At 40.2% G+C, this 13539-nt stretch overlaps 1 protein-coding gene across 1 annotated transcript; it reads left to right on the top strand.

The window, feature by feature from the left end:
- Window positions 1-492: 492 nt before the first annotated feature.
- enoph1 (enolase-phosphatase 1) lies at window positions 493-9706 on the top strand. Its single transcript, XM_078544580.1, has 6 exons — window positions 493-630; window positions 3638-3739; window positions 4661-4863; window positions 5394-5526; window positions 8387-8510; window positions 9468-9706. The coding sequence occupies exons 1-6, from the start codon at window positions 547-549 to the stop codon at window positions 9608-9610; spliced, it is 789 nt and encodes a 262-aa protein (XP_078400706.1). The 5' UTR covers window positions 493-546; the 3' UTR covers window positions 9611-9706.
- The last annotated feature ends 3833 nt before the right edge of the window (window positions 9707-13539 follow it).

The following is a 13539-nucleotide window of genomic DNA, read 5'->3' as shown; positions in this document are numbered from 1 at the left end:
AATTGAAGGAGGCTATGATAGTGGCATTTAAAACGATGAAAGGTTTGGACAAATTGGATCCAGAGTAAGCTCATTGGCCTTGTACATAATGTAAGCTCATTGGGTCAAATTTACAAACTAAGATGAAATAGGAAAATGAAATATTTCAAAATGAAATAGGAAACGCAGGAGACATTTTAATGAGAGGGTAACATGTAGAACAGATCACCGACAAGGAGAGCGGAACACAACAATCTTTAATTGGGTCAAGAAAAAAATAGTGAGGTTCTTGTCAACAATTGGCACTCAGGCTTGTTCGAAATATACCAAGGAAATGCTGGGAGCAAATATACCCACCCTGATGTTGAGCTGTTTTAAATTAATTTTAAAAATAAAATCAACAATTCCAATGATTTGGGAAGAAAAAGTCTCGATACTGTAACGTTCTTGATTCCTCTTGGATTTTTGTCGGCTAATAGTTCACCAGCCCCTTTAAGATGACACAGCTGCCGCCTTGCGGTGGGGCGCCGGATTGCAGTTGTCAGAAGGAGCTGTAGATATACAGTCATGGTGCTAACTGTTGTTCCTTCAGGAGTCACAGTGTTTCTGCTGGATATCGAGGGGACCACAACACCCATCTCCTTTGTAAAGGTAAAGGGGGGAAAGCGAGCGGGAACTTCACAGCGCGAGGCGTCTATTTTAAAGGATGAATAGTTGAGGGTGCTCGTTCCCCGCTGCAAAGAGTGGCCATGAGTACTTACCTCTTCACTCGGAACTGCTTCCGCTTGCTCTCATGTGTTGTTCCTGTGGGCAGTTAGCGCACCCAGTTGAATATTGGCGTCTCCCACAGTAAAAGCAAGAGCTGCTGCTCCAGGGTAGCCAGCAGTTATTTTTCAAATATCCCCTGAAAATGAGGTTATGGGGCAATAGTCACAGAATGTCCATAGCCCATGTAATCCAGTGCTACAGTACCACAGGGGACAGAGACTCACTGCTGCACTTGCACTGTTCAGATTTTATCAGGGATCCATGCATCTCTTCATTGCTTTCCAAGTTTCTAAATCTGGTGATTTTTAAGGATTGCTAGTACATAGTTTAAATTCTGCAACATGCTGGTCACAATCCTTTTCTCAACAACATGCATCTATATAGCGCCTTTGATGTGATAAAAGGGCGCAGTGCTTCACAAGAGCTTAATTTACAGAGCAAAATTTGACACCGACCCACATGAAGGCAAGAGGACAGAAACTTGGTCAAAAAGGTAGTTTTTTAACGAGAGTTTTAAAGGAGGAAGGAAAGAAAGACTTGCAATTATGTAGCGCCTGCCACGACCACAGGACATCATACCCACAGTGTTTTACTTTTGAAATGTAATGCAGGAAGCATGCAGCCAATTTACCCACAGCAAGCTCCCACAGACAGGAGTATGGTAGTGACCAGAAAATCTATTTTTGTGATGAAGACACCAGAGATAAAAGCATAAGAAATAGGAGCAGGAGTAGACCATTTGGCCCCTCAAGCCTGCTCCCTCATTCAATAAGATAATGGTTGATCTGATTGTGGCCTCAACTCTACTTTCCTGCCTGTCCTCCGTAAGCCTTGACTCCCTTGCAGATCAAAAATCTAACCAACCCAGCCTTGAATATATTCAATGATCCCGCCTCCATTACTCTCTGGAGTCGAGAATTCCAAAGATTAACAACCCTCTGCGAGTATAAATTCCTCATCTCTGTTCTAAATGGGAGATCTCTTTAAAACTAGTGTTAGACTCCCACACGAAGAGAAACGCCCTCTCAGCATCTACCCTGTTCCAAAGAAGAATCATATTTGACTCAAAATGTTAATGCTGTTTCTCTCTCCACAGATGCTGCCAGACCTGTTGAGTTTTTCCAGCACTTTCTGTTTTTATTTTTACTCTGTCAAGTTCTCGCAGAATCTTAGATTTTTCAATAAGGTTATCTCATTCTTCTAAACTCCAGTGAGTATAGGCTCAACCTACTCAATCTTTCCTCATAAAATTACCCCTTCATCCCAAGAATCAACCTACTGAACCTTCCCTGAACTACCTCCAATGCAAGTATATCCGTCCTTAAATAAGGAGAGGAAAACTATCTGTGTACAATACTCTAGGTGGGGTCTCACCAATGCCCTATACTGATGTAGCAAGACTTCCCTACTTTTATATTCCATCTCCCTTGCGATAAAGGCCAACACAATTACTTGCCGCACATGCAAAACTTGTCAAGAGATTCGAGTGCTGTGGTGGTGTATTTACCTGCCATTCAGGCTGCCAGTATTCTTAAATACATATTGGACAAGGCCATTCTTTCTTGTTGTTGCAGAATAATAATTATATTTACACATGGGTTGGAAGTTGATCTATTTTATGAGAAGTTACAGTTCTCTGCAGAGCTCTCTATTATTGTACAGTTTACTTCATACGGTGTATATTAAACTTTAAAAGTTAATGTTGTTCAGAAGCCTCTAGTCACTGAACTTTAATTCATTGTACATGAAGTGCTTTGAAATGTTTCTGAGACATGTGAGATGGCTTTCTTCATATGAACATTTTCACTGAATTAAAGTTTGGTGTACATCAGCCTGCAGTTACATAGTGATCCTCACAGAAAAAGTCTTGAAGCATTTCACAAGGGGGAGAAAGGTAAAGACTGAGCAGAAAGGTTGGGTAAGACATCAAAGAGATTGTTTTTTTGGGAGCACCTTTCAGAACCTCAGGATATCCCAAAGTGCTTCACAGCCAATTTAGTACTTCTGAAGCATAGTCATCGCAGGGAAAATTAGGAAGTAATATTGGATTTTGGAAGATAATTTCAGAGGGCAGGACCAAAATTGCTAAAAGATCTGTCTGCAGTAGTGAAGCAAGAGGGCAGATGACAACAGTAGCTTGGAGTTAGGGGATTGAAGGGTGTGAGCTGAGACTTGTATATATCGTAAACAAAGTGCAAGGCTATATAGAGAGTTCAAAAAGGAGACAAGGATATTAAAGTCTGCATGCTGGGGCTCAGTAATCAGTGACCATTAATGGACATAAAGTTCTAAATTATTTGAAATTTCTAGTGGTAAGTAAGTGGCAAAAAACATGCAATGAGGGTTTTTGCAGCAGAGGGGCGAATTAAGGATGTAAGCAAACAATGTTCTAGAAATGGACAAAGGGATGATGGACTTTCCCATTGCTTCAACGGATGAGTATTCAACTTGTAAAAAGAACTGTTTACGGTCTAGGTTGATGTTGTCTCATGTGTGACATTAGGCCAAGTCTCAATTTGCATAACTAATTGCAAATACTGCGTATGAAGTGTTTGAGGGATGGCTGGAGGCATTGACTTCGCAGTGCGGTCACTTGTCTTGAGGGCACTTGACTCTGTTCTCCTCAAATGGTTGAAATTGCTTGATGACAGGGACTTCTCCATTTGGGTCGATGCTAATCCGTATGTGGAATAGGAAGCACTGAAGATTAAAGAATGCTGAAATTGCACATCCAATTATTGTAAAGGCCTGGATTTCTGTTATGTGCAGTGATTTGTAACAAAACCACTTTGTAAGGCATGATTAAATCATTCAGCAATTTATTTTTCTGTAAACTGGTATTGCTTGAGGTGTCTAAACATAATATATATTGTGTGTATTTTTAAATTAGGATGTTTTATTTCCTTACGTCAAGAGAAATGTGAAGGGATACCTCTATACACACTGGCATGAGAAGGAATGTCAGGAAGATGTGGAGCTTTTGAGAAAACAGGTAAATCTCACCAGTCAGATTATTGCTCCTTAGATACCTGTTGCCTTCAGGTTTTATTGAATTGAATGAGACAATGGGGAAATGCATTGAGAACCTGGAGATACTTACAAGAATGCCTATTTTTTAATTTAAAAAAAAAATGCTTGATCTATGTACTTAACTGGAATGACTGCTTGATATTTTCATCACAGTATCAGTGTGAAATAATACACTTTGTGAATTCAGTACTGCTTGTGTGATGAATAAATAGATATTTCAGAGTTATTACAAAGTAGTAATCTCCACTTAGGGTTTAGATGCTACAATAGACTACAAGTATGAAGTTTGAAAATTTCAGCAGACTGCCTAGAAACTACCCCCACTTATCCAGTTTTTTTATACTGCGTATTAGAATCGTGGAATACTGTACAGAAGACCTCTGCTGTTTCAATAGAAGAGCTATTTAATTAGTCCTCCACCCCTACTCTTTCCCCATTTACCTGCAAAGTTTTCTCCTTCAAGTTTTTATCCAAGTCACTTTGAAAGTTGCTATTGAATCTGCTTCCAGCATCCTTCCAGATCATAACAACTCACTGCATAAACATCTTTTTCCTCGCGTATCTTTTTTTTTGCCAATTACATTACATCTGTGTCCTCTGATTACTGATGCTCCTGTCACTGGAAACAGTTTATTTTGTCCAGCCAGTTCTGGTGGTGCAAAGCTAAACCAGTTGTTGGCTAAATCCATTCAAGTCTGTGTGTTTTGGATTTAAGGGAGGGGAGATGAGGACCATTCCTCTTCCAAGCAGTAACGTTCTTTTCAAATGACAAAAATAATTAAATAAAAACACATTCAGTTAAGTGGATTACATTTAATCATTGGTATTCAGAGTCTTGTGTGAAATTAGGAAAGCTTTTAATTTGATCTGTTCATTCGTTAAGGCTAAAGATGATAATCAATTCGACGGAGCAGTGCTAATTCCTGAGTGTCACTCAGGAGAGAATGCTGACAAGGAACAAGCTATCAAAGCTGTGATAAACAACATCTTGTGGCAGATGTCCCAGGACAGGAAGACAACAGCTTTGAAACAGCTACAGGGCCACATGTGGAGGGAAGCCTATGTACGTGGAGAAGTGAAAGGAGAGTAAGTGATTTAAAGTGTGTATCATGGAGCAAAATACATTTGATCCCACACTTACTGTAGATTCAGAATGTCTGAGTTTTCCAATGTGAAAGAAAGTGATGTGGAATGAGAAAGTCCCAGGTTCCAGCTGGGTTAGATAATTTCAGCTCTGGCCATGGTAGCACATTACAACTAGTACATTTGGCAAAGGGAGGGAAGCACAACTAGGACCCCTGCTGTCTAGTGATTCCAGAAGGAAAATGTTGTGTGCATGCATGTATGTACTTGATGAGTATTGGATCATGCTTGGCTGTGATAACCTTGTAGCTCCTGCTGTCTGGGTTTGAGGATATTGAAATGGCCACTTGGGTAAGATACTGGAGGGCTACCAGCACCCATGAAACCAGATCCTTGCAAGGGTCAATGTCTTTGGGAGTAAGAAAATTGAATAGGAAAAAAAATCAGGATGTAGCAATGTCTAATTTTTATACATGTGGCAACCTGATGATAATTGAGGTGAATTACCATGTTTTTTTTTGAATGTGAGTCAGAGTGTATGAAGATGTTTCTCCAGCTATTAAGAAATGGAGGAAGGCAGGCAAGAAGGTGTACATCTATTCCTCAGGCAGCGTGGAGGCTCAGAAACTTCTGTTTGGATACTCAGTTGAAGGAGACCTATTGGAGGTAGGAAACATTACTTGTTGTGCCTGCCCATCACCGATACTGAGGTTTCTATAAACGATTCATACAGGTAAAAATGTCCTGGCCTTGTTCATACTGAAGACATGAGTCTGAAATCTGTTCAAATGCAGGCATTACGAGCCCTTCTAGGTCAATGTACTAGATCAAGCACAGAGGCACATGGATGAGAAAGCTCTCGGGGACAATCCTGGACTGTGCTGAGTAAAGCTTGTCCAGAAAACTAACACAAAAGTGGCACACTCCAGGAGCACAAAACCTTGTGATGACAGCAGAAAAATGGACTGAAAGTTTGGAAAGTCTCACTGGAGACATGCAGCTGATGCTGTCTGTGTGATGCTGTAGGGTTGGAGGTGGTGCTGCTGCAGGTGGTGCATCAAGGAAGGTTGGATGAAGTCAGTGCAATTACCCAGGACCCTGGAAATAAGAAGCAGGATTGCTGATGTTGGGACAAAGGCAAATTGTTCTGCTCGCTTTTCAAAATTCCTTCTGGGGGCCCGTTAAGCCACACATTCTGGGAGATACCATTGTAAATATTGAGCACAATCATTGTATTTTCACTCAGCACACTCTTCTTAAAGGTGGAGGTAAAAGCTGAGGAACAGCAAACAGATGCCGAGATGCCTAAGTGGAGATGTCCAGATGAAGGTGCTCCTCAGCTGTTGGGGAGCTTCTCAGTGAACTCAGAAGCTATGGATATAATTGATAGACCTGTTCTCCCAATAGCCTTCCATCTAGCATTTTAATACACCACCTGAACATTAAGTGAGTGCAAACCCTTAATCTTCATGAAGGTTGTGCATCTGGGTGTCATGTAAAAAAAAGTTGTATCTGCTAATGTAACGTACAGTATCAGGAAGAGAATTACAAACAAACGAATAAGGGCCACTCGGCCCTTTCAGCCTGCTCTGCCATTCAATATGGGCCAATTTGATTGTAACCTACCCCTGATATCCTTTCACCCCCTTGTTTATCAAGCATCTATCTAGCTCTGCCTTAAAAATATTCAAAGGCTCTGCTTCCACCACTTTTTGAGGAAGAGAGTTCCAAAGACTCATGACCCTCTGAGACAAAAAAAATCTCCTCATCTCTGTCTTAAATGAGCGATCCCTTATTTTTAAATATTGACCCTTAGTTCTAGATTCTCCCACAAAAGGAAACGTCCTCTCCACATCCACCCTGTCAAAACCCCTCAGGATCTTAAATGTTTGAATCAAGTCGCCTCTTACTCTTCTAAACTCCAGTGGATACAAGCCTAGTGTGTTCAACCTTTCCTCATAAGACAACCCGCCATTCCTGGTATTAGTCTAGTAAACCTTCTCTGAACTGCTAAAGCGTTTACATCTATCCTTAAATAAGGAGACCGATACTGTACACAGTACTCCAGATGTGGTCTTACCAGTGCCCTGTACAACTGAAGCATAACCTCCCTACTTTTGTATTCAGTTTTCCTCGCAATAAACGATAACATTCTATTAGCTTTCCTAATTATATAGGCCATACTGGCCATTTGTGGTTCATGCACTAGGACACCCAGATCCCTCGGAATCTCAGAGCTCTGCAATCTCTCACCATTTTGATAATATGCTTCTTTTTTATTATTTCTGCCAAAATGGACAATTTCACATTTGCCCACATTATATTCGATTTGCCAGATATTTGCCCACTCACTTAACCTATCTATATCTTTTTGTAGCCTCCTTGTGTCCTCTTCACAACTTACTTTCCTACCTATCTTTGTGTCAGCAAATTTAGCCACAAAATCTTCAGTCCCTTCATCCAAGTCATTTATATAAATTGCAAAAAGTTGAGACCCCAGCACTGATCCCTGTGGTATTCCATTCATTACATCCTGCCGACCAGAAAAAGATCCATTTATGCCTACTCTCTGTTTCCTGTTAGCTACCCAATTTTCTATCCATGCTAATATGTTACACCCTACACCATGAGCTTTTATTTTCCACAATAACCTTTGATGTGGCACCTTATCAAATGCCTTCTGGAAATCTAAGTAAGTGCATCCACCAGTTCCCCTTTATCCACAGCATGTGCGACTCTTTCAAAGAACTCCAATAAATTGGTTAATTGATTTCCCTTTTACTCCTGCCCCTAAGTCCTATGTTCCTAAGGAAGTTCTGGATGGTCTGCTGGTCAATATTTATCCCTGAACCAATACTTAAAACAAAAACAGATTATCTATTATTCATCTCATCGCTGTCTGTGGGTCCTTATTGTGTGCACATTAACTGCCACATTTCCAACATTATAACAGTGGCTACACGTCAAAAGTATCTCACTGGTTGTAAAGTGCTTTAGGTTGTCCTGAGGTCATGAAATGTGCTTCATAGATGCAGTCTTTCCTTTTAGTCATATTGATCTTCATTAGGTCCTGGTTTCAATTTTCAGTCTGTGATCAGTTAGCTCAGCTCTGCTGGACCAATATTGTAGCTCTTGGCATGTCTGGTTTAGGAAGGAGAAAATTGTCCTGGGCTTTCTCTCCTGAATATTAATCTTCAGCTTCTACTGGAACTCATCTATATGACAGCCGAGGACAGGATCAGCACCTGTGGAATGGTACCCAGCAGGAGTCAATGTCCTCAGGAAAGGAGTGAAATAAATTCACAAAAATCTCTTCCTCAGTACAATAATGACGGATAGTGGGAGTACAGTTATAAGTTAAATGTAAAACAACACAACTGGAATATATGTAGTTTGGCAGTGCAACAAGCTGTTGTCATTTAATGGCATAAAGTGGCGGTGGATTTAAGTTTTAACTAAGTTCATGTTCAGTGCTATATCTGAACCAGAAATCTGCATCATATAGACACTTGTTTAATCCCCTCAGCTTTTTGATGGCCATTTTGACACCAAGATTGGATCCAAAGTAGATATGGAAAGCTACAGAAGAATTGCTCAAAACATTGGTTGTTCCACGGGCAACATACTTTTTCTGACAGATGTGACTAAAGGTACAAATTTATTTAAATATTATTGATTGTTTTTGCAACTTATTTGAGAGCTCCACAGTATTTCTGTGAAGAAGAAAATCAAGAGGATAAGTAATGCATTGGGGTAAGTATTGTGCAAGGATCTTGTCAAAGGACTGTCGAAGCAAATCTCGAATGTTAACAGTGCTTAAAATGGTAGTTTTGGAAACAACCAAGAGTACCTATTATTTGGTAATGATAGACTGTGGTAGTGACTTTAATAAAGAACTGGCCAAATGTCTGGTTAACTATCCCAAAGGCAGTACTTGAAGAAGTGCAGAAAATTCTCCCAGTTTACTGACCAACATTTCTCCCTCAACTATTGCCACCAAAAAACAGATTAACCAATCATTCATTTTATTGTTGCTTATGCGATTTTTGTGTGCAAAGTGGCTGCCACATTTGCCTACTTAACAGTTTACTGCACTTCTGAGTCATTCATTGTGATGTACCTAGGGTGTTTCTGAGAGATGTGATGAGGTGATATGCAAGTACAAGCCTCTCTTTTCACTTGCAACAAAAATCATTTGCCCTAAGTATACAGTATAAACAGGCCACTCAATTTTAAAAACAGTACTGTTTAGTGAATGGTAATGATCATTGTGATTTAATTCTATTATAAAATTGGACTTGTCATAGTTTCAAGGCAAAAAGGCCTCATCAGGAATTTAGTGCACCAAAGATTAAAGGATATTTACTTTCTCAAAGTGTCACCTTTCTTATATTTGCCAACAAAATGCTGATGACCTAACCTGTGTAACTTTTATTTCATTCTCACCTCATTGCTTCATCCTGTGCTCTTGTGCCCTGTGGTTCATTGCAATTGTGTGCAATTATTTACAAATATATGGAAACTTTTGCCATAACTTTTCCATAATATTGTTTTATTTTTGCATCAGCCTAGCCCTGTAACCTTTGCCTTTATTTTAATTCCATCAGAGGCAAGGGCTGCAGAACAAGCAGGAGTTCAAGTCACTCTTGTGGTGAGGCCTGGAAATGCAGAGCTGACAGAAGAAGAAACATCTGATTCTATTATTACCTCCTTTGGTGAACTGCTTTATCTGATCACAAATGAAAACTGAGCAGCTTCAAAATACAATCAAAACCATTCTCCTGCAGTGGGAATTGCTAAAATCATTTCTCTGCAGGGATTTCCGATAAATATGTTCTAATCATGAGCAGGCATTCATAGCAAGTTGTGTTACACAAGTTTTTCAAGAAGCAGTGAGACACGGGTTTGTAATGAACTTTCCCTTGTATATTAAGTTCGTGTTCTCAGTACTGTTGCTGTGGAAAGTATTGACCACAAGGAGAGGTAATTACCTCACAAGGTGAACAAGAAAATTCAGATTGGAAGTCACTCCAGGCTGCTATCACACAGCCGATTTGCAGCCAGGTTGTGTTTTGTGTGGCATGGAACTGGATCATCTCCCCGCTTGGCCAAACATGGTGAATCCCTAGGAATTTGTGTTATGTGGCAATGTGGGAGTGTGAAATTTGTATATCCATTTGAAAAGTGTGAAAAATCCCTAGTTGTACAGTTTGATGTACTTTTGCATATGGTTGTGGCTGGAAAAAGCATTTTGAGCTGGTCAATAGTGAACCTGCAGTGCTTACCAGTAGTGATGTTAATGTAATCAATATATAGGGGGAAAAATCAGTATATACCAGTTCAAAAGAGTCAAGAAACAATACTACTGGAGTTCAATTTTCAGGTATACAGTGCCAGTTCAGACAAGTTTTACTGGTACCGGTCATTGCACCATGGGTTAAAATACTGAACTACATGTATGACAGTTGTCCCTATTTTGGTAAAAATACATCAAGCAATCCCAACACCAGAAAAAGAAAGAAAAATGCTTCATTAAACTTGCCTTTAACAAAGTTTGTTTAAATAATTTTAATAAATATGTAATGCTTATTTCAACTTTTCTTCTTTAAAAAAAAACATTTTCACCATTTTCTCTGCCCTGCTTTGGGTAGCTCATGCCATGAACCACACATTTTTATATTAAATAATATAGAACAGAGAGTTGGCATAAATGAGTCTTTTTCTGCTTGGCAGGATGTGACGAGTGTATATCACAAGGATCAGTGCTGGGCCCTCAACTTTTTACAATTTATATAAATGACTTGGATGAAGGGACCAAAGCAATGCTAACTTTGCTGACAACACAAAGATAGGTAGGAAATTGTAAATAGGACGTAAGGAAGATACAAAGTGACATAGATAGGTTAAGTGAGTGGGCAAAGATCTGGCAAATCGAGTATAATGTGGGCAAATGTGAAATTGTTAATTTTGGCAGGAAGTAATAAAAAAAAACTTATTTATCAAAATGGTGAGAGATTGCAGAGCTCTGAGATTCAGAGGGATCTGGGTGTCCTAGTACATGAATCACAAAAGACAAATATGCAGGTACAGCAAGTAATTAGGAAAGCTAATAGAATGTTATCATTTATTGTGAGAGGAATTGATTACAAAAGTAGGGAGGTTATGCTTCAGTTGTACAGGGCATTGGTGAGACCATATCTGGAGTATTGTGTACAGTATTAGTCACCTTATTTGAAGAAAGATGTAAATACGTTAGAAGCAGTTCAGAGAAGGTTCACTAGACTAATACCAGGAATGGGCAGGCTGTCCTATGAGGAAAGGCTGGACAGGTTAGGCTTGTGTCCACTGGAATTTAGAAGAGTAAGAGGCGACTTAATTGAAATCTTTAAGATTCTGAGGGGTCTTGACAGGGTGGATGTGCAGAGAATGATCACTGTTTAAAAATAAGGAGTCGCTCATTTAACACCGAGATGAGGAGAAATTTTTTCTCTGAGGGTTGTGAGTCTTTGGAGCTCTCTTCCTCAAAAGGTGGTGGAAGCAGAGTCTTTGAATATTTTTAAGGCAGAGCTAGATAGATTCTTGATTAACAGGGGGTGAAAGGTTATCAGGGATAGGCACAAATGTGGGGTTGAGGTTACATTCAGATCAGCCATGATCTTATTTGAAAGGCGGAGCAGGCTCAAGGGGCCGAGTGCCCTACTCCTGCTCCTAGTTCGTATGTATCTTTGTAGTACAAGCCAGGATAAATCTTATTTTCAGTTTATCAGTGTTAGCCTGCGTTAACACACTCATCTCAGAGTCAGAAGTTTGTGGATTCAAGCACCACTTCCTAGACTTGAGCACATATCTAGGCTGACACTTCAGTTAGGAATGTGAGAGTGTACACTGTTTGCAGTGCCTGTTTTTAGATAAAAGCATTAAACCTGTTCTCTCAGGAGGATGTAAAAGATTCTATGTCACAATTTCTAAGAAGAGCAGAAGAGTTCTTCCACTCTCCCAGGGAATATTTATCCATCAACTGTTATATTACTAAAAGCACACTTTCTGGTTCAAAAACAGAATTACCTGGAAAAACTCAGCAGATCTGGCAGCATCGGCGGAGAAGAGTTGACGTTTCGAGTCCTCATGACCCTTCAGCAGAACTGAGTGAAGTTCGGAGAGGGGTGAAATATAAGCTGGTTTAAGGTCGGGGGGTGGGGGGGGGGGAGAGAGAAGTTGCGGGGGGGGGGGGGTGGTTGTAGGGACAACCAAGCAGTGATAGGAGCAGATAATCAAAAGATGTTACAGACAAAGGTACAGGGAGGTGTTAAAGGTGGCGATATTATCTAAGAGAATGTGCTAATTAAGAATGGATGGCAGGACACTCAAAGTACAGCTCTAGGCGGGGTGGGGTGGAAAGACTGACAGGGTATTATAGTTATAGATTTAAAAATAATGGAAATAGGTGGGAAAAGAAAATCTACAATGCGGTCTCTACATTGGAGAGACGAAATGCAAACTGGGCGACCGCTTTGCAGAACACCTGCGGTCTGTCCGCAAGAAAGACCCAAACCTCCCTGTCGCTTGCCATTTTAATACTCCACCCTGCTCTCTTGTCCACATGTCTGTCCTTGGCTTGCTGCATTGTTCCAGTGAAGCCCAACGCAAACTGGAGGAACAGCACCTCATCTTCCAACTAGGCACTTTACAGCCTTCCGGGCTGAATATTGAATTCAACAACTTTAGATCTTAAACTCTCTCCCCCATTCCCACCCCCATTTCCGTTTCTTCCCCATCCCTTTTGTTTTTTCCAATAATTTATATAGATTTTTCTTTTCCCACCTATTTCCATTATTTTTAAATCTATAACTATAATACCCTGTCAGTCTTTCCACCCCACCCCCACTAGAGCTGTACTTTGAGTGTCCTGCCATCTATTCTTAATTAGCACATTCTCTTAGATAATATCACCACCTTTAACACCTCCCTATTCCTTTGTCTGTAACATCTTTTGATTATCTGCTCCTATCACTGCTTGCTTGTTCCCACAACCACCCCCCCCTGCAACTTCTCTCCCCGCCCCCGACCTTAAACCAGCTTATATTTCACCCCTCTCCTAACTTCACTCAGTTCTGCTGAAGGGTCATGAGGACTCGAAACGTCAACTCTTTTCTTCTCTGCCGATGCTGCCAGACCTGCTGAGTTTTTCCAGGTAATTCTGTTTTTGTTTTGTTTTGGATTTCCAGCATCCGCAGTAGTTTTTTGTTTTTAACACTTTCTGGTTATTTGTTTCATTGGTGTTTGTGGGGCCTTCCTGTGTGCCTTCAATTAGAACAGTGATTACATTTCAAAAGTACTTCACTGGTTATGATGTTCTGTGGGAGGGCCTGAGGTTGTAAAAGCTGCTTTCTAAATGCAGGTTCTTTCCTGCAACAACAAACCACTTTGAGGAGCTCCACCTCATGGCCTGACAAAAAAGTTACATCAGAATTACCTGAGAGTATACTGTGAATCAGAAAATCATAGTGTGAAGAATATTTTGCACAATTTGAATTTTGAATACACTTTCCAAGTAAGAGAGAAATTTAAGTGAGCAAATATAACAAAAACTTGTGAACTTCTAGATTTTACACAAATTAAAGGGCAGGATTTTCCTGCTGCTGCTGGGATCTTCCGATCCCGCTGCAAGTCAATGGACTT

This window comes from Cetorhinus maximus, chromosome 1, assembly GCF_964194155.1.
Source record: "Cetorhinus maximus chromosome 1, sCetMax3.hap1.1, whole genome shotgun sequence".
Taxonomy (NCBI): domain Eukaryota; kingdom Metazoa; phylum Chordata; class Chondrichthyes; order Lamniformes; family Cetorhinidae; genus Cetorhinus; species Cetorhinus maximus.
Note: the sequence above shows the minus strand (reverse complement) of the source record. Positions and strands in the feature narration are given on the sequence as shown.

What these genes read in the sequence shown, in the direction of transcription:
- enoph1 (XM_078544580.1), top strand. Translation starts at nt 547, where the DNA reads ATGGTGCTAACTGTTGTTCCTTCAGGAGTCACAGTGTTTCTGCTGGAT. An exon ending in TGGAGCTTTTGAGAAAACAG is followed by an intron (nt 3,740 to 4,660) that starts GTAAATCTCACC and finishes TCATTCGTTAAG; the next exon opens with GCTAAAGATGATAATCAATT. An exon ending in TCTGACAGATGTGACTAAAG is followed by an intron (nt 8,511 to 9,467) that starts GTACAAATTTAT and finishes TAATTCCATCAG; the next exon opens with AGGCAAGGGCTGCAGAACAA.